The sequence below is a fragment of the Cherax quadricarinatus genome, unplaced genomic scaffold (genome assembly GCF_038502225.1).
Source record: "Cherax quadricarinatus isolate ZL_2023a unplaced genomic scaffold, ASM3850222v1 Contig178, whole genome shotgun sequence".
Lineage (NCBI taxonomy): Eukaryota > Metazoa > Arthropoda > Malacostraca > Decapoda > Parastacidae > Cherax > Cherax quadricarinatus.
This window is the reverse complement of record NW_027195204.1, coordinates 256,598-278,769: the sequence shown is the minus strand read 5'-3', so window position 1 is coordinate 278,769 and position 22,172 is coordinate 256,598. Positions and strand designations below refer to the sequence as shown.

At 40.3% G+C, this 22,172-nt stretch overlaps 1 protein-coding gene across 3 annotated transcripts; it reads left to right on the top strand.

The window, feature by feature from the left end:
- Nucleotides 1–20,371, top strand: LOC128690575 (tudor and KH domain-containing protein homolog; the record flags this gene model as incomplete). Of its 3 annotated transcripts, none has more annotated exon segments than XM_070080160.1 (4): nt 1–233; nt 807–957; nt 2,967–3,062; nt 18,320–20,371. In XM_070080160.1, coding segments are annotated over 3 exon segments (474 nt in total), but the record flags the coding sequence as incomplete, so codon positions are not given.
- Nucleotides 20,372–22,172: the final 1,801 nt, after the last annotated feature.

Below are 22,172 nucleotides of genomic sequence, written 5' to 3'. Positions count from 1 at the left end.
ATAGATAGCATAGTAGCAGCCAAATTTCCACATGATGACTCTTGGTACAGAGGGCAGGTATGCAGTTATGAGCACAATGAAACAGATCCCAGTCAAAGTCTTGTAACGGTGTACTATGTTGACTTTGGAGACTCGGAAACCATCAGAGTGGACACTGTTTGTGAGTTAAGAACAGATTTCCTGAAGCTTAACTTTCAAGCTGTTGAGTGTTTTCTGGCAAATGTTGAACCTGAGTAAGTATCGTGAGGTTTTGTGCTTGATAACATGCATGTGAACAAAGTTTGCTTACAGGATAAAACTAAATCTGTCAGTAGTATGAAGAATTACACGTGCAGCATCTGGGTATCTATTTGTAGAAATTATTTGGCAGTTATTTTCATGTTTTTTCAAATGTCATTTCAGTTGAAGGCAAATACGATGTCTGATTAGATGCTGAACAATGCCACTTATTTATATTTGAGTAGTTTTCACACTGATTGTAGATAGAGCAGTCTTAGGGTTATTTGGACATATTGATATACTCATCTGATGCACCCATTAAAACACCAGAATGCAGGATTAGATGTTTGTATCTAAGTCTTAAGATGAGATGTTTTTCTTTGGTTATTGTCGTCCTTTTAAATCTGCTTATTTTGGGACTTTCAGGCCAATCTGTTAAGTACAATTATTGATGTGTCTTTACAAAAATTATCAAAATTCTTCAGCTTTACAAATATTTTCTTCATAAACACCATATTCCAGTAACATTTGAATATGACATGATTGGATTTGTCTTCATTTATTAGCCTGTGATGTATAATTCCCAGGAGTGTACAAGGGGATGAAGCAACTGATGTGTTTGAAGAGTTGACTTATGCAGCACAGTGGAAAGTAGTGATGGTCAAAGTTGTAGGCTATCAACAAGCAGGAGACAAGACCATACCTTGTGTCCAGATTATTGATACAAATGGTCCTACAGTAAGTTTTTTAACACTGGCCATCTCCCACTAAAGTAGGGTAATCTAAAAATGAAGAAACACTTTTACCATCACTCGCTTCATCACCACCTTGCCAGTGATGGTGAATATGAATGTGTTTCCTTCTTTGGGCCACCCTACCTTAATGGGAAAATGCCAGTATAAAAGAAAAATCTAAATTATTTTCACATTTGTGATGATTAGCCTTTTGTCAGACGTCATGTCCTCCACACAGAACTCATTTATTGAAATTATCTCACCCTGTATATCTTAACTAATTATTCATTCTTTGCATTCTGTATACTGTTTTCTTTTGACAAGGATTTTTTTTTTTTTTTTTTTTTTCACATTAGCTGCTTCTCACCAAGGCAGGGTGACCCATAAAAGAAAAAACTTCCATCATTCAACACTTTCACCACCACTCATACGTGATCACCGTCTTTGCAGAGGTGCTCGGATACGACATTTTAGACGCCCCTCCAAACTGCCAATATCCTTAACCCCTCCTTTGAAGTGCAGGCATTGTACTTCCCATTTCCAGAACTCTTGTCTGGCTAATTGGTTTCCCTGAATCCCTTCACAAAGTATTAACCTGCTCACACTCCAACAGCTCATCAGGTCCCAAAAACCATTCATCTCCATTCACTCCTATCTAACACGCTCACACACGCTTGCTGGAAGTCCGAGCCCCTCGCCCACGAAACCTCCTTTACCCCCTCCAACCTTTTCGAGGACAACCCCTACCCAATCTTCCTTCCCCAATAGATTTATATGCTCCCAAGTCATTGTACTTTGCTCCATTCTCTCTAAATGACCAAACCATTTCAACAGCTCCCCCCCCCCTTCAGCCCTCAGAATAGTACTTTTAGTAACTTCACACCTCCTAATTTCCACGCTCCAAATTCTCTGCATAATATTTACACCACATATTGCCTTTAAACACAACATCTCCACTGCCTCCAGCCACCTCCTTGCTGGAGCATTTACAACCCATGCTTTACACCCATACAAGTGTTGGTACCACTATACTCTCGTACATTCCCTTCTTTGCCTCCATGGATAATGTCCTTTGTCTCCACAGATACCTCAATGCACCACTCGCCTTTTTTTCTTCATCAGTTCTGTGGTTTACCTCATCCCTCATAAACCCATCTGCTGACAAGTCAACTCCCAAATGTCTGAAAACATTCACATCTTCCATACTCTCTCTAATGTAATGTTCAATTTTTCTCTATCTAAATTGTTTGATACCCTCATCACCTTACTCTTATTCATATTCACTTTCAAGTTTCTACCTTTACACACCCTCCCAAACTCAAACTTTTATTTAGAATGCCCCAAAAGCACAGTATCATCAGCAAAAAATAACTGTCAACTCCCATTTTGTGTTTGATTCCCCATAATTTAATCCCAATCCTCTCCCCAACACCCTAGCATATGTACAAGTTAGTATTAGTTAAGTTCAGTAAGTCTTTAACTTTTAGCTTTTCAGAAATTGCAAGGGTAATTTTTAAATGCTTTCTGAATTTTGGAAGAGACATGCTCGTGTGTAAGAGGGAAGTTTTCAAACATTGTTAACATTGCACTTGTGTTATCATGCCCTTGTAGAATTTTTTCTTGTTATTACCTGGCTTCATTCTTTAGTGTTTCAGATACATATAATCTTTGGTTGTTCATCATAATACCTGTGAACATTGACATGAACATTTCCCACAGTTAAATAATAGTATAATTAATAAATCTTCCCTCTGTAAGCCATGCATATTCTAAAAGACAACTAAAATGCCAGGACAAAGGGGCTCGTAACCCTTTCTCCTGTATAAATTACGGTGTAATTTTTTTTTTTTTTTTTTGAGAGGGGGGGGTCACCCTGCCTCAGTGGAAAATGGCTAGTACATTGAAAAAGAAAAATAGTAACTCTTTTTATTCACTTATAAATTCTAAAGAAAATTTGCTTAACCTTCATATTATCTGAGCAGGTAATCATTTTTAACTTGTCTTATTTTTCAGGACATAGATGTGGCTGAAGAGTTAATGAGGAGGACTACAACTCAGATTACTAATGGAGTAACAAGCATGCCCTCATCATCCGAACCCTAAATAAAGGTTTTCCTTCTAAATAGGTTGTATTATAATTAATCAATCAGTAGTTTTGTATAGCATCAGCTAATATAAATCTTGGAAGGTGAAAAGAAGGGTAAGATGTATATTATTTTTAAAGTAAGTTGGCAAGTCAAAGCTGTTTGTAGGAAACTGAGAAATTATATTATGCTTGTGGTGAGAGTTCAAATCTTACATCTCCACTCCTTCACAATTTATTATTTCACAATAGTGTAGGTTCAGTTGCAGATTACAATTTGAGTTGAATATGGATTTATATTGCAAAACATTTTGTATCATATTTTAAAGCATGAAACCTATTCTACATATACTTTATTATGGAGTTCAATAATTTAATAAGTGAAGCAGCAATGCTTGCTTTAAAAAGTGATCTATTTGGTTTCACGATGGCAAAAAAAATATTCCCAATAAAAATTTGTTATAATGTAGTCATGTTCGATTCGTATCACTGTAGATCACAAGACATCTGAATTCTTTAGTTATTCATTTTTCTTGAAATAATTGTCACAAATTTTGGCATAGTGTCTCCTATTGCATTAATTTACTAATGGAGTCTCTTGCTTGGAATAAAGAATTACAGGTATTTTTTTATTATTATCACACTGGCCGATTCCCACCAAGGCAGGGTGGCCCGAAAAAGAAAAACTTTACCATCATTCACTCCATCACTGTCTTGCCAGAAGGGTGCTTTACACTACAGTTTTTAAACTGAAACATTAATACCCCTCCTTCAGAGTGCAGGCACTGTACTTCCCATCTCCAGGACTCAAGTCCGGCCTGCCGGTTTCCCTGAACCCCTTCATAAATGTTACTTTGCTCACACTCCAACAGCACGTCAAGTATTAAAAACCATTCGTCTCTATTCACTCCTATCAAACACGCTCACGCACGCCTGCTGGAAGTCCAAGCCCCTCACACACAAAACCACCTTTACCCCCTCCCTCCAACCTTTCCTAGGCCGACCCCTACCCCGCCTTCCTTCCACTACAGACTGATACACTCTTGAAGTCATTCTGTTTCGCTCCATTCTCTCTACATGTCCGAACCACCTCAACAACCCTTCCTCAGCCCTCTGGACAACAGTTTTGGTAATCCCGCACCTCCTCCTAACTTCCAAACTACGAATTCTCTGCATTATATTCACACCACACATTGCCCTCAGACATGACATCTCCACTGCCTCCAGCCTTCTCCTCGCTGCAACATTCATCACCCATGCTTCACACCCATATAAGAGTGTTGGTAAAACTATACTCTCATACATTCCCCTCTTTGCCTCCAAGGACAAAGTTCTTTGTCTCCACAGACACACCACTCACCCTTTTCCCCTCATCAATTCTATGATTCACCTCATCCTTCATAGACCCATCCGCTGACACGTCCTCCCAAATATCTGAATACATTCACCTCCTCCATACTCTCTCCCTCCAATCTGATATCCAATCTTTCATCACCTAATATTTTTGTTATCCTCATAACCTTACTCTTTCCTGTATTCACTTTTAATTTTCTTCTCTTGCACACCCTACCATATTCATCAACCAATCTCTGCAACTTCTCTTCAGAATCTCCCAAGAGCACAGTGTCATCAGCAAAGAGCAACTGTGACAACTCCCACTTTGTGTGATTCTTTATCTTTTAACACCACGCCTCTTTTCAAGACCCTCGCATTTACTTCTCTTACAACCCCATCTATAAATATATTAAACAACCATGGTGACATCACACATCCTTGTCTAAGGCCTGCTTTTACTGGGAAATAATTTCCCTCTTTCCTATGTACTCTAACTTGAGCCTCACTATCCTCGTAAAAACTCTTCACTGCTTTCAGTAACCTACCTCCTACACCATACACCTGCAACATCTGCCACATTGCCCCCCTATCCACCCTGTCATACGCCTTTACCAAATCCATAAATGCCACAAAGACCTCTTTAGCCTTATCTAAATACTGTTCACTTATATGTTTCACTGTAAACACCTGGTCCACACACCCCCTACCTTTCCTAAAGCCTCCTTGTTCATCTGCTATCCTATTCTCAGTCTTACTTTCAATTCTTTCAATAATAACTCTACCATACACTTTACCAGGTATACTCAACAGACTTTTTTATTATTTTTATTATCACACCGGCCGATTCCCACCAAGGCAGGGTGGCCCGAAAAAGAAAAACTTTCACCATCATTCACTCCATCACTGTCTTGCCAGAAGGGTGCTTTACACTACAGTTTCTAAACTGCAACATTAACACCCCTCCTTCAGAGTGCAGGCACTGTACTTCCCATCTCCAGGACTCAAGTCCGGCCTGCCGGTTTCCCTGAATCCCTTCATAAATGTTACTTTGCTCACACTCCAACAGCACGTCAAGTATTAAAAACCATTTGTCTCCATTCACTCCTATCAAACACGCTCACGCATGCCTGCTGGAAGTCCAAGCCCCTCGCACACAAAACCTCCTTTACCCCCTCCCTCCAACCCTTCCTAGGCCGACCCCTACCCCGCCTTCCTTCCACTACAGACTGATACACTCTTGAAGTCATTCTGTTTCGCTCCATTCTCTCTACATGTCCGAACCACCTCAACAACCCTTCCTCAGCCCTCTGGACAACAGTTTTGGTAATCCCGCACCTCCTCCTAACTTCCAAACTACGAATTCTCTGCATTATATTCACACCACACATTGCCCTCAGACATGACATCTCCACTGCCTCCAGCCTTCTCCTCGCTGCAACATTCATCATCCACGCTTCACACCCATATAAGAGCGTTGGTAAAACTATACTCTCATACATTCCCCTCTTTGCCTCCAAGGACAAAGTTCTTTGTCTCCACAGACTCCTAAGTGCACCACTCACTCTTTTTCCCTCATCAATTCTATGATTCACCTCATCTTTCATAGACCCATCCGCTGACACGTCCACTCCCAAATATCTGAATACGTTCACCTCCTCCATACTCTCTCCCTCCAATCTGATATTCAATCTTTCATCACCTAATCTTTTTGTTATCCTCATAACCTTACTCTTTCCTGTATTCACCTTTAATTTTCTTCTTTTGCACACCCTACCAAATTCATCCACCAATCTCTGCAACTTCTCTTCAGAATCTCCCAAGAGCACAGTGTCATCAGCAAAGAGCAGCTGTGACAACTCCCACTTTGTGTGTGATTCTTTATCTTTTAACTCCACGCCTCTTGCCAAGACCCTCGCATTTACTTCTCTTACAACCCCATCTATAAATATATTAAACAACCACGGTGACATCACACATCCTTGTCTAAGGCCTACTTTTACTGGGAAAAAATTTCCCTCTTTCCTACATACTCTAACTTGAGCCTCACTATCCTCGTAAAAACTCTTCACTGCTTTCAGTAACCTACCTCCTACACCATACACTTGCAACATCTGCCACATTGCCCCCCTATCCACCCTGTCATACGCCTTTTCCAAATCCATAAATGCCACAAAGACCTCTTTAGCCTTATCTAAATACTGTTCACTTATATGTTTCACTGTAAACACCTGGTCCACACACCCCCTACCTTTCCTAAAGCCTCCTTGTTCATCTGCTATCCTATTCTCCGTCTTACTCTTAATTCTTTCAATTATAACTCTACCGTACACTTTACCAGGTACACTCAACAGACTTCTTCTTTCTTTCAACACACCAGCCGTATCCCACCGAGGTGGGGTGGCCCAAAAGGAAAAACAAAAGTTTCTCCTTTCATATTTAGTAATATATACAGGAGAAGGGGTTACTAGCCCCTTGCTCCTGGCATTTTAGTCGCCTCTTACAACACGCATAGCTTACGGAGGAAGAATTCTGTTCCACTTCCCCATGGAGATAAGAGGAAATAAACAAGAACAAGAGCTAGTAAGAAAATAGAAGAAAACCCAGAGGGGTGTGTATACATATGCTTGTACATGTATGTGTAGTGTGACCTAAGTGTAAGCAGCAGTAGCAAGACGTACCTGAAACCTTGCATGTTTATGAGACAGAAAAAACACCAGCAATCCTACCATCGTGTAAAACAATTACAGGCTTACGTTTTACACTCACTTGGCAGGACGGTAGTACCTCCCTGGGCGGTTGCTGTCTACCAACCTACTACCTATACTCAACAGACTTATCCCCCTATAATTTTTGCACTCTCTTTTATCCCCTTTGCCTTTATACAAAGGAACTATGCATGCTCTCTGCCAATCCCTAGGTACCTTACCCTCTTCCATACATTTATTAAACAATTGCACCAACCACTCCAAAACTATATCCCCACCTGCTTTTAACATTTCTATCTTTATCCCATCAATCCCGGCTGCCTTACCCCCTTTCATTTTACCTACTGCCTCACGAACTTCCCCCACACTCACAACTGGCTCTTCCTCACTCCTACAAGATGTTATTCCTCCTTGCCCTATACACGAAATCACAGCTTCCCTATCTTCATCAACATTTAACAATTCCTCAAAATATTCCTTCCATCTTCCCAATACCTCTAACTCTCCATTTAATAACTCTCCTCTCCTATTTTTAACTGACAAATCCATTTGTTCTCTAGGCTTTCTTAACTTGTTAATCTCACTCCAAAACTTTTTCTTATTTTCAACAAAATTTGTTGATAACATCTCACCCACTCTCTCATTTGCTCTCTTTTTACATTGCTTCACCACTCTCTTAACCTCTCTCTTTTTCTCCATATACTCTTCCCTCCTTGCATCACTTCTACTTTGTAAAAACTTCTCATATGCTAACTTTTTCTCCCTTACTACTCTCTTTACATCATCATTCCACCAATCGCTCCTCTTCCCTCCTGCACCCACTTTCCTGTAACCACAAACTTCTGCTGAACACTCTAACACTACATTTTTAAACCTACCCCATACCTCTTCGACCCCATTGCCTATGCTCTCATTAGCCCATCTATCCTCCAATAGCTGTTTATATCTTACCCTAACTGCCTCCTCTTTTAGTTTATAAACCTTCACCTCTCTCTTCCCTGATGCTTCTATTCTCCTTGTATCCCATCTACCTTTTACTCTCAGTGTAGCTACAACTAGAAAGTGATCTGATATATCTGTGGCCCCTCTATAAACATGTACATTCTGAAGTCTACTCAACAGTCTTTTATCTACCAATACATAATCCAACAAACTACTGTCATTTCGCCCTACATCATATCGTGTATACTTATTTATCCTCTTTTTCTTAAAATATGTATTACCTATAACTAAACCCCTTTCTATACAAAGTTCAATCAAAGGGCTCCCATTATCATTTACACCTGGCACCCCAAACTTACCTACCACACCCTCTCTAAAAGTTTCTCCTACTTTAGCATTCAAGTCCCCTACCACAATTACTCTCTCACTTGGTTCAAAGGCTCCTATACATTCACTTAACATCTCCCAAAATCTCTCTCTCTCCTCTGCATTCCTCTCTTCTCCAGGTGCATACACGCTTATTATGACCCACTTCTCGCATCCAACCTTTACTTTAATCCACATAATTCTTGAATTTACACATTCATATTCTCTTTTCTCCTTCCATAACTGATCATTTAACATTACTGCTACCCCTTCCTTTGCTCTAACTCTCTCAGATACTCCAGATTTAATCCCATTTATTTCCCCCCACTGAAACTCTCCTACCCCCTTCAGCTTTGTTTCGCTTAGGGCCAGGACATCCAACTTCTTTTCATTCATAACATCAGCAATCATCTGTTTCTTGTCATCCGCACTACATCCACGCACATTTAAGCAACCCAGTTTTATAAAGTTTTTCTTCTTCTCTTTTTTAGTAATTGTATACAGGAGAAGGGGTTACTAGCCCATTGCTCCCGGCATTTTAGTCGCCTCATACGACACGCATGGCTTACTCAACAGACTTATCCCCCTATAATTTTTGCACTCTCTTTTGTCCCCATTGCCTTTATACAAAGGAACTATGCATGCTCTCTGCCAATCCCTAGGTACCTTACCCTCTTCCATACATTTATTAAATAATTGCACCAACCACTCCAAAACTATATCCCCACCTGCTTTTAACATTTCTATCTTTATCCCATCAATCCTGGCTGCCTTACCCCCTTTCATTTTACCTATTGCCTCACGAACTTCCCCCCCACTCACAACTGGCTCTTCCTCACTCCTACAAGATGTTATTCCTCCTTGCCCTATACACGAAATCACAGCTTCCCTATCTTCATCAACATTTAACAATTCCTCAAAATATTCCCTCCATCTTCCCAATACCTCTAACTCTCCATTTAATAACTCTCCTCTCCTATTTTTGACTGACAAATCCATTTGTTCTCTAGGCTTCCTTAACTTGTTAATCTCACTCCAAAACATTTTCTTATTTTCAACAAAATTTGTTGATAACATCTCACCCACTCTCTCATTTGCTCTCTTTTTACATTGCTTCACCACTCTCTTAACCTCTCTTTTTCTCCATATACTCTTCCCTCCTTGCATCACTTCTACTTTGTAAAAACTTCTCATATGCTAACTTTTTCTCCCTTACTACTCTCTTTACATCATCATTCCACCAATCGCTCCTCTTCCCTCCCGCACCCACTTTCCTGTAACCACAAACTTCTGCTGAACACTCTAACACTACATTTTTTAACCTACCCCATACCTCTTTGACCCCATTGCCTATGCTCTCATTAGCCCATTTATCCTCCAATAGCTGTTTATATCTTTCCCTAACTGCCTCCTCTTTTAGTTTATAAACCTTCACCTCTCTCTTCCCTGATGCTTCTATTCTCCTTGTATCCCATCTACCTTTTACTCTCAGTGTAGCTACAACTAGAAAGTGATCTGATATATCTGTGGCCCCTCTATAAACATGTACATCCTGAAGTCTACTCAACAGTCTTTTATCTACCAATACATAATCCAACAAACTACTGTCATTTCACCCTACATCATATCTTGTATACTCATTTATCCTCTTTTTCTTAAAATATGTATTACCTATAACTAAACCCCTTTCTATACAAAGTTCAATCAAAGGGCTCCCATTATCATTTACACCTGGCACCCCAAACTTACCTACCACACCCTCTCTAAAAGTTTCTCCTACTTTAGCATTCAGGTCCCCTACCACAATTACTCTCTCACTTGGTTCAAAGGCTCCTATACATTCACTTAACATCTCCCAAAATCTCTCTCTCTCTCCTCTGCATTCCTCTCTTCTCCAGGTGCATACACGCTTATTATGACCCACTTCTCGCATCCAACCTTTACTTTAATCCACATAATTCTTGCATTTACACATTCATATTCTCTCTTCTCCTTCCATAACTGATCATTTAACATTACTGCTACCCCTTCCTTTGCTCTAACTCTCTCAGATACTCCAGATTTAATCCCATTTATTTCCCCCCACTGAAACTCCCCTACCCCTTTCAGCTTTGTTTCGCTTAGGGCCAGGACATCCAACTTCTTTTCATTCATAACATCAGCAATCATCTGTTTCTTGTCATCTGCACTACATCCACGCACATTCAAGCATCCCAGTTTTATAAAGTTTTTCTTCTCTTTTTTAGTAAATGTCTACAGGAGAAGGGGTTACTAGCCCATTGCTCCCAGCAGTTTAGTCGCCTCATACGACACGCATGGCTTACGGAGGAAAGATTCTTTTCCACTTCCCCATGGACAATAGAAGAAATAAAGAAGAACAAGAGCTATGTAGAAAAAGGAGAAAAACCTAGATGTATGTATATATATATATGCATGTGCATGTCTGTGAAGTGTGACCAAAGTGTAAGTTGGAGTAGCAAGATATCCCTGTTATCTAGCGTGTTTATGAGACAGAAAAAGACACCAGCAATCCTACCATCATGCAAAACAGTTACAGGTTTCTGTTTCACAGTCATCTGGCAGGACGGTAGTACTTACCTGGGTGGTTGCTGTCTACCAACCTACTACCTACTATGTTGTCATAATTAGTCTCATATACTGTAGTTTTCATGTAATTAGTTCATGAGCCCAGATAATAATAAGCAAGTTTATGACAATTTTTAGATGAGATGCTTGCGTTTTAAATTTTTCATAAGAAACTGCCTAATAGTGAAATAAATGTACAGACTCCATTCAGTGCTGAAGTGTTTAAATGCTTAGATTTGCCCACATTTGCTATAATTTTTACTTAATTGTTTTGGAGTTAATATTCGGCTGGAAATTTGATAGGGTAGTACAGTCTTCTCTTATATTTGCATGGTTTCTGTTAAGGACCTGGGCATTAACACCACTCTCTCTCACAGATCTACATCACTGATACCAGTGTTGCTCATGTAATTCTGCATCTTAATTATAGCACCCTCTAACATGCTGTGATCAGCTGCCAGTACAGTGAGAATTGTCAGAAAGAGAAGTTTGATTATTTTCATTTTGTATTTTTGTTTAATTAATACATTGACCGTTTCCCACCAAGGCAGGGCAGCCCGAAAAAGAAGAAACTTTCATCATCACTCACTCCATCACTGTCTTGCCAGAGGTATGCTGATACTTCAGTTAAAAACTGCAGTATATCTATCTCCACCCCTCCTTCTGAGCACAGGCACTGTATTTCCCACCTTCAGGACTAAAGTCCTGGAGGTGGTACATGAATTTCCTTATTTTTCTCATTATGAATATACAGTGGACCCCCGCATAACGATTACCTCCGAATGCGACCAATTATGTAAGTGTATTTATGTAAGTGCGTTTGTACGTGTATGTTTGGGGGTCTGAAATGGACTAATCTACTTCACAATATTTCTTATGGGAACAAATTCGGTCACTACTGGCACCTGAACATACTTCTGGAGTGAAAAAATATCGTTAACCGGGGGTCCACTGTATTACTGCACTTCACAATAAATCTGTTGAAGTTGACTCTTGTAATTGTACTGTGGTTTCTCTTCTTTTTTTTTTTTTTTTTTTTTAACATGTCAGCCGATACCCACTGTAAGCATAGATAGTTCCTTTGTTACCTTTTAATGCCTTGTTTAAAATGTCATCAAAAACATGATTCCGATTAATCCCTGGGTGGTATTTTAAGTTCTTGAAACAAAAACCACTCAAAAATTATAAAATCCCAAATTATTATTATTTTTAATTATTATGCATATATGCATATTTGTATATCCATGGAGGCAAAGAAGGGAATGTATGAAAGTATAGTGATACCAACACTCTTATATGGGTGTGAAGCTTGGGTTGTGAATGCTGCAGTGAGGAGGCAGCTGGAGGCACTGGAGATGTCCTGTCTAAGGGCAGTGTGTGGTGTAAATATTATGCAGAGAATTTGGAGTGTGGAAATTAGGAGGAGGTGTGGAGTTATTAAAGTATTAGTCAGAGGGCTGAAGAGGGGTTGTTGAGGTGGTTTGGTCATTTAGAGAGAATGGAACAAAGAGTGACTTGGAGAGAGTATAAATCTGTAGGGAAGGAAAGGCAGGGTGGGGGTCATCCTCAAAAAGGTTGAAGGGAGGGGGTAAAGAAGGTTTTATGGGCGAGGGGTTTGGACCTCCAACAGGCGTGCGTAAGCGTGTTAGATAGGAATGAATGGAGACGAATGGTTTTTGGGACCTGACGAGCTGTTGGAGTGTGAGCAGGGTAATGTTTCGTGAAGGGATCCAGGAAACCGGTTAGCCAGATTTGAGTCCTGGAAATGGGAAGTACAATGCCAGCACTTTAAAGGAGGGATTAGGGATATTGGCAGTTTGGAGGGACTTCTAAACTGTCGTATCTCAGCGCCTCTGCGCTCAGATACGATGGTGAAAGTATTGATTGATGAAAGTTTTTTCCTTCCCTCTGGGTTTTTCTTTCTTTTTAGGTCACCCTGCCTCGGTGGGAAACAGCTGACGGGTTGAAAAAAAACTTGTATATATTTTATAGGGAGAGGGGGTGGCTGTTAAGTTTTTTGTGATCCTTTCTTATTTTTACAGTACATGTATATTGCAAGAGTTCTTTTGGTTCTTTATATCTTCGTATGCTTTGAATTCAGAATTGTCTCCATTGCCTTTAATAGACTGAAAATAGTTCTATTTTTACTGGGTCCCTAGTCATTCCTATGAGAGCAAATATATATAGGTTCTACATGATGAGGAGGCTTGAGGTGATTTGATCTTCCACAAACAGTTGTCTTTTTCTCTGGTTATCCATTTTTCACCCAGCTCCTGCATGCTCACTGGCAGCATTGTTTGTGTTGACAACCAGCAAACAGTTCTGTCAAACCACATTTGGGCTTCTGGCCTTTCTAACAACTTTATTGATCCTTGTGGGAGACTTGTTTCATTGCATTGTAGTTTGAGAAATCTCCCAGGTTGAGTCTTAAGACTTTCCAAGAGAAGTCTCCCAAGTTTGTTGAGAAAGAGACTCCCAGCCTTAGGCAAGTTTGTCTTGATAAACTTGCCCAAGGTTGTCCTATGAAAGGGCACCTCAGTCTGCAGTGAGGCTTGCCAGGTCATTATAACCAAATGGCATGTTTTGATAGATTGCCCTACATATCTTGCAGCCTGGCATCTTTATTTTCCATCTCTTATGCTTACTAGTGCTCTCACTGTTGGCCCCTCTCTCTGACAGCATTATCTTTTAATGCATTTGCTTTCTGATTTTTTGTTGGAAACAAATTTATTACATATTTTGTTATGTACTACATTTAATCACATTTTCCCGTCTCCTGTGTGCTGTTTTGACCTGTGCATTTTTTTTTCTTCTCTGCCTTGCAGCACTAAATATCCCTCATGGATTTAGCTATTTACATATTTTTTTTTTTTATTTTTATTTACACTGGCCGATTCTCACCAAGGCAGGGTGGCCCGAAAAAGAAAAACTTTGACCATCATTCACTCCATCACTGTCTTGCCAGAAGGGTGCTTTACACTACAGTTTTAAACTGCAACATTAACACCCCTCATTCAGAGTGCAGGCACTGTACTTCCCATCTCCAGGACTCAAGTCCGGCCTGCCGGTTTCCCTGAATCCCTTCATAAATGTTACTTTGCTCACACTCCAACAGCACGTCAAGTATTAAAACATTCGTCTCCATTCACTCCTATCAAACACGCTCACGCATGCCCGCTGGAAGTCCAAGCTCCTCGCACACAAAACCACCTTTACCCCCTCCCTCCAACCTTTCCTAGGCCGACCCCTACCCCGCCTTCCTTCCACTACAGACTGATACACTCTTGAAGTCATTCTGTTTTGCTCCATTCTCTCTACATGTCTGAACCACCTCAACAACCCTTCCTCAGCCCTCTGGACAACAGTTTTGGCAATCCCGCACCTCCTCCTAACTTCCAAACTACGAATTCTCTGCATTATATTCACACCACACATTGCCCTCAGACATGATGTCTCCACTGCCTCCAGCCTTCTCCTCACTGCAACATTCATCACCCATGCTTCACACCCATACAGGAGCATTGGTAAAACTATACTCTCATACATTCCCCTCTTTGCTTCCAAGGATAAAGTTCTTTGTCTCCACAGACACCTAAGTGCACCGCTCACCCTTTTCCCCTCATCAATTCTATGATTCACCTCATCTTTCATAGACCCATCCGCTGACACGCCCACTCGCAAATATCTGAATACATTCACCTCCTCCATACTCTCTCCCTCCAATCTGATATCCAAGCTTTCATCACCTAATCTTTTTGTTATCCTCATAACCTTACTCTTTCCTGTATTCACTTCCAATTTTCTTCTTTTACATACCCTACCAAATTCATCTGCCAACCTCTGCAACTTCTCTTCAGAATCACCCAAGAGCACAGTGTCATCAACAAAGAACAACTGTGACAACTCCCACTTTGTGTGATTCTTTATCTTTTAACTCCACACCTCTTGCCAAGACCCTCGAATTTACTTCTCTTACAACCCCATCCATAAATATATTGAACAACCACAGTGACATCACACATCCTTGTCTAAGGCCTACTTTTACTGGGAAATAATCTCCCTCTTTCCTACATACTCTAACTTGAGCCTCACTATCCTCGTAAAAACTCTTCACTGCTTTCAGTAACCTACCTCCTGTACCATACATCTGCAACTTCTGCCACATTGCCCCCAGATCCACCCTGTCATACGCCTTTTCCAAATCCATAAATGCCACAAAAACCTCTTTAGCCTTATCTAAATACTGTTCACTTATATATTTCACTGTAAACACCTGGTCCACATACCCCCTACCTTTCCTAAAGCCTCCTTGTTCATCTGCTATCCTATTCTCAGTCTTACTTTTAATTCTTTCAATAATAACTCTACCATACACTTTACCAGGTATACTCGACAGACTTATCCCCCTATAATTTTTGCACTCTCTTTTGTCCCCTTTGCCTTTATACAAAGGAACTATGCATGCTCTGTCAATCCCTAGGCACCTTACCCTCTTCCATACATTTATTAAATAATAGCACCAACCACTCCAAAACTATATCCCCACCTGCTTTTAACATTTCTATCTTTATCCCATCAATCCCAGCTGCCTTGCCCCCTTTCATTTTACCTACTGCCTCATGAACTCCATTTAATAACTCTCCTCTCCTATTTTTAACTGACAAATCCATTTGTTCTCTAGGCTTCCTTAACTTGTTAATCTCACTCCAAAACTTTTTCTTATTTTCAACAAAATTGGTTGATAACATCTCACATATATTATTGTCAATTAAATCATTATGACTATACAGTGATTGGTATATTGTATAATTATACAGTAATTGTGGACTAAAATAAAGGTTGGATGTGAAAAGTGGGTTATAGTAAGCATATATGCACCTGGAGAAGAGAGAAGTGTAGAGGAGAGAGAGATTTTGGGAAATGTTGAGTGAATGCGTGGGAAGTTTTGAACCAAGTGTGAGAGTACTTGTGGTTGGGGATTTCAATGCTAAAGTGGGTAAAAATGTTATGGAGGGAGTAGTAGGTAAATTTGGGGTGCCAGGGGTAAATGTAAATGGGGAGCCTTTAATTGAGCTATGTCTAGAAAGAGATTTGGTAGTAAGTAATACATATTTTATGAAAAAGAGGATAAATAAATATACAAGGTATGATGTAGCACGTAATGAAAGTAGTTTGTTAGATTATGTATTGGTGGATAAAAGGTTGATGGGTAGGCTCCAGGATGTACATGTTTATAGAGGGGCAACTGATATATCGGATCATTATTTAGTTGTAGCTACAGTTAGAGTAAGAGGTAGATGGGAAAAGAGGAAGTTGGCAACAAGAAGTAAGAGGGAGGTGAAAGTGTATAAACTAAGGGAGGAGGAAGTTCGGGTGAGATATAAGTGACTATTGGCAGAAAGGTGAGTTAGTGCAAAGATGAGTAGTGGGGGGGGGTTGAAGAGGGTTGGAATAGTTTTAAAAATGCAGTATTAGAATGTGGGGCAGAAGTTTGTAGTTATTGGAGGGTGGGGGGCAGGAGGAAAGAGGAGTGATTGGTGGAATGATGAAGTAAACGGTGTGATAAAAGAGAAAAAGTTAGGTTATGAGAGGTTTTTACAAAGCAGAAATGTTATAAGAAGAGCACAGTATATGGAGAGTAAAAGAAAGGTGAAGAGAGTGGTGAGAGAGTGCAAAAGGAGAGCAGATGATAGTGGGAGAGGCACTGTCAAGAAATTTTAATAAAAATAAGAAAAAATTTTGGAGTGAGGTAAGTTAAGAAAGCCTAGGGAACATATGGATTTGTCAGTTAAAAACAGAGTAGGGGAGTTAGTAACAACCACGGTGACATCACACATCCTTGTCTAAGGCCTACTTTTACTGGGAAATAATTTCCCTCTTTCCTACATACTCTAACTTGAGCCTCACTATCCTCGTAAAAACTCTTCACTGCTTTCAGTAACCTACCTCCTACACCATACACCTGCAACATCTGCCACATTGCCCCCCTATCCACCCTGTCATATGCCTTTTCCAAATCCATAAATGCCACATGTGGAGTCAAAAAATGTTATCTATGGAGGCAAAGAAGGGAATGTATGAAAGTATAGTAGTACCAACACTTATATGGATGTGAAGCTTGGGTTGTGAATGCAGCAGCGAGGAGGCGGTTGGAGGCAGTGGAGATGTCCTGTCTAAGGGCAATGTGTAGTGTAAATATTATGCAGAAAATTCGGAGTGTGGAAATTAGGAGGTGTGGAGTTAATAAAAGTATTAGTCAGAGGGCTGAAGAGGGGTTGTTGAGGTGGTTTGGTCATTTAGAGAGAATGGATCAAAGTAGAATGACATGGAGAGTATTTAAATCTGTAGGAGAAGGAAGGCGGGGTAGGGGTCGTCCTCGAAAAGGTTGGAAGGAAGGGGTAAGGGAGGTTTGATGGGCGAGGGGCTTGGAGTTCCAGCAGGCGTGCGTGAGCATGTTTGATAGGAGTGAATGGGACCTGACGATTTGTTGGAGTGTGAGCAGGGTAATATTTAGTGAAGGGATTCAGGTAAACCGGTTATTTTTATTTAGCCGGACTCGAGTCCTGGAAATGGGAAGTACAATGCCAGCACTCTAAAGGAGGGGTTTCGGGATATTAGCAGTTTCTAGGGATATGTTGTGTATCTTTATACGTATATGCTTCTAAACTGTTGTGTTCTGAGCACCTCTGCAAAAACAGTGATTGTGTGATTGAGGTGAAAGTGTTGAATGATGATGAAAGTATTTTCTTTTTGGGGATTTTTTCTTTTTGGGTCACCCTGCCTCGGTAGGAGACGGCCGACTTGTTGAAAAAAAAAAAATTGTCATATGATGCAGTAATTTTTATACTGTTTAATTATCTATAAGAGGCAACTAAAATGCCAGGAGCAAGAGGCTAGTAACCCCCTTCTGTATATATTACTGAATTTATAATGAGAAACTTTCATTTTTCTTTTTGGGTCACCCTGCCTAGGTGGGATATGGCTGGTTGTTGAAAGAAGAAAAATTATCTATAAGTATGTATAATAATTACCAGTTTTCCTAGGACACTGCTCTAGTACACCAGTGAATTTAATCAGAGAGGGTCATCATATGACAGAGTTGCATCAGGTCCTCTTTTCTAACAAACAAAACTCCATCACTACCTACAGTCTTCTCTGATAATTACATATTTTACAATTGCCTATTATCTGTAAGTACATTTTCATATAATTATTTTTTTGTTTGTAACACAATGGCCATCTCCCACCAAGGCAGGTGACAAGAAAAAGTTTAAATAATTATATATAGAAGGTCCTCGAATGACGTTCTTTCATTCACCGTCGTTTGCATGTTCTCCCCATGTCTAAAGAAAAAGCAGCACCAGGATTCAAGGCTGCCAAAGATGGTATGACTCTCCTACTTGCTGGTAATGCTTCAGGAGATCTGAAGCTCAAGCCACTGGCTGTATATCATTCTGAGACACCAAGAGCTATGAAAGGCTACCCTAAACCTCATCTTTGTTATTTGGTGGTCAAATAAAAAGGTGTGGATCACTAGGACAGTATACCAAGGATGGTTTACTTTGTGTTTCTGCCCAGCCATCAAATAATAACCTCTGGTAAAATTTGTTTCATTATACTACATCGTTGCATCTAGTTGGTTTCCAAGAATCTATCATTGATGCTAAGTGAGGACTTATTGTACGTATACAGTAAACTCTTGATATAATGGACTTTTTAAATAATGGGCAAAATCTGCTGTCTAATTTCAATGTTTATTGCAAAAAAAACCTGTATACAGATATAATTTAGGTATACAGTAGAGTACTTTTTGCTTTATTTCTGTTTTTTAAACATTTTGATTTAATAAACACTCAATCCTCCCAGTTAGTTTGTTACATCTACGGTTTACTGTAATTGGTTTAAATAATCATTATAGATAATTATGATTACTGCATTTTTATTTTCATACACTGGATGTCTCCTGCCAAATAAAAAGCCACCATCATTTATTCAGAAGTGCATGTAAGTATGACACAGTATAGCAAAAAAGATCTGTGTATCATTTGATGTCAGATTTGCTAAGTTTTCTTGTTGATTAAGAATATGATGTTTTGCATGTTCTGTTAAAGATGAAAGTTTAATAGTAACTTAAAGCCTTCCATTATGTTCCTACAAAACTCCCATACAGTATACAAGTACAGTAATGCAAAAGAAAACAAGGGAATGATTTATAAGTGCAGTATGTCAGTTGCATTTACTAATGTCTGCAAAGAATAGCAATCAGTAAACAACTTAAACACTACAATAATGTGTAACCCAGCAAAATAAAAATGATGTACAGCCAAAACTATGTATTCTGAAATTGTGATGCATAAAAACTGATATGTTTCTTAATTTACACGTTTTAAAAAGGGATAGAATAACATATACTGCATAATTATAATGGGGCCATGTTACAGTAGTGAAGTTAGGAGTACTGTACATCACATTCATCTATAATTAGTTTAAGGTTAAGCACTTTTTTTTTATTATTATTATGAAATAATTAGTTGTAAGAGGCGACTAAAATGCCAGGAGCAAGAGGCTAGTAACCCCTTCGCCTGTATAAATTACTAAATTTAAAAAGAGAAACGTTCGTTTTTCTTTTTGGGCCACCCTGCCTCGGTATGATACGGTCACTTTGTTATAAGAAGAAGAAAGAATTAGTTTAAGAGTAAGACCCATGAACTGGATCTTGATCACTGTGAACACTGTTCACTGAATGTGCACAGGACTAGATGGGTCAAGAATCATCCTGTTGTGTATGCACCAAAATATACACGGTACAGCCTCTCCTCACTAAGACCATGTCGGTAAACATATACATAGTAGACAAACCCACTACTATAATAGTAATGAGTCTGTGTTATCCATCCTTGATATTGTTTTAATGTCACCTTTACACTATTTATAACATTTTTAGTTTATTTTCAAATGTTTATACAGTAGTGTACTGTAAACTGTAATAAAAAGAATAGAGGACTCGGCTCTAATATACATTATTTACGTATGCATGCTGGTCAGAGAGCCTGTCATAAGTCCGAGTCGTCAGTAAATGAGTACGTACGTTGCTAAGTGAGGAGAGGCTGTATATGAAACTAAAGAATATTATATGGCAAAATTAACAGTTCACAAATAATACATATTTCTTAAGAGGACAACATGTGGGGTACTTGTAAAAGACCATGCATCTGTACTTGAAAACTATGAAAAAAATCTGTTATGAAAGAAAACTAGAAAGACATTTTAGACCAATAATGGACAGCGACTGGAAAATGACCTCAAGAGGAAGAAATATTCAGATAAATCTCCAATCTGTACTCAAAAATTACTTAATGATGTGAGATACAAAAACTAAAAAAAAAAAAAAAAACGGTGAAGAGTAAGGGTGTGATTACAGCATTACAGTGAGAAAACACTGGCAATATCCGAGGTCACAGAATCATCATTGTTCTACCGAGTGGTTCCTCTTCAAGGGGGGCTCCTTGGCGTGGTGAAGAGGCTCTTGGTCTGAGGAATTAGACCTGTCGGTCTACTTCCTCAGACCGAACCTAATTACCCCCCAATCCCCCGTTCCCTATCCCATCCTCCCCTTTTTCCTTTCCTCCTCCTCCTCCCCACCCCTCCCTTTTGCCCTTCCTTTTTGGCCTTTTTTTTTTTTTTTTCCACAGGCACGCTAGTTCCTAGGTAGGGGAAAGGGTACCGGGGTCCATCCCATTCCGTTGAGGTTCTTGGCGGTGGCGTAGTTTGCCGTGGAATCTGGATTGCCTGGGGATGTCCTGATCCCTCTCCGGTATCCTGGAGGGTGGCTTTGGGTGTCTCTCAGGCGACAGGTGTATCTCTGGAAGCCAGCTTTCGGATTCCGGGGATGGTGGCCGAAGGAGGTATGCTTTGTGGCGGATTTCCGACAGCCCTCTCTTTTGTCCACCGAGGTAGCTCGGCAGATGTGAGGTTGCTATCCCAGATTGCCGGTTTACTGGCATGATGGGTAGGGTATGGCACGGGTTCCATGCTGCATCTGCGCTACTTGCGGTGCTGAGGTCCTCTTGGGCGCGGAGGGAGATTTCTGGCCCTTTCATTCCTCCTAGGAACTATCCCTCCCCGGTCCACCCTTTTTTTATTCTTTTTTTTATTTTTATTTTCTTTTCTTTCTTTTTTTTTCTTAAAAACAAAAAGAAAGAAGTAACCTAACCATGGCAGCCCTAGTCCATGAACCTGCTACCCCCGGGCCCCTTCTTGATACTGCACCCCGTTCTGACCCCGCCTCGTCTTTGGACCACTCTTCGGACACTCCTCATGCCTCTGTACCTCTTGCCGGTGCTGTTTCCTCACCTGCTTCAGGCACTGAGGCCTCGACTGACTCCTTCGATTTATCTAACCTTCGCTCTCCTCTGACTATGCTTCCGACCTCTCCCTCTATGGTGCGGCAATTTTCGAATCGCCGGCCCGTTCCACGTTGGACCAACTCTGATCCCACGCCTAAACGACAACGACAATTACCTGCTGATGATACTTCTCCACCTTCTCGTTCTTCTCAGAAAAGATCGACACTTCCTTCACTACCTTTCCACGCTCAGTTTCAGACTGCACAATGGACTAAATTCTTCACTTTACGACCGACTTCCTCTACTGCCTATCTTTCTGACCACAGTATTGGCAAGGCACTCCTACGCCATGTTGGTAAAGATATTTCTTTTCATGCTCTTAAGAGCGGTACGCGCATCGTCACCGTACAGAATGCTACCCAGGCTCATGAGCTTTCTCGTCTTTCCCATATCGATACTGTTCCTGTAACTATTGAAAAGCATCATTCCCTCAATTCTTGTAGTGGTACCATCATTCTGCCCCATACCATAGTTCAACAAAATTTCCAGACATGTGGCACTGACATTCTTGAACAGCTGGAACTCCAAGATCTCCCAATCCTCAAGGTAGACACTTACGTTCTTCCTGCCCGCGGGTGGAGACGATACCCTAGCAATGTGGCTCGTTTAACTTTTGACAGCCGTGAACTCCCATCCTCAGTTTATGTAGCAGGACATCGGTTACAAGTTCGAAAGGTGATCCCTACACCGCAACAGTGTAGAAATTGCTGGCGATTTGGCCATCCAGCGAAATATTGCAGATCTATCGCCGAATGCCCAGTCTGTGGTGCCGATGACCATTCTAATGCGTCTTGCA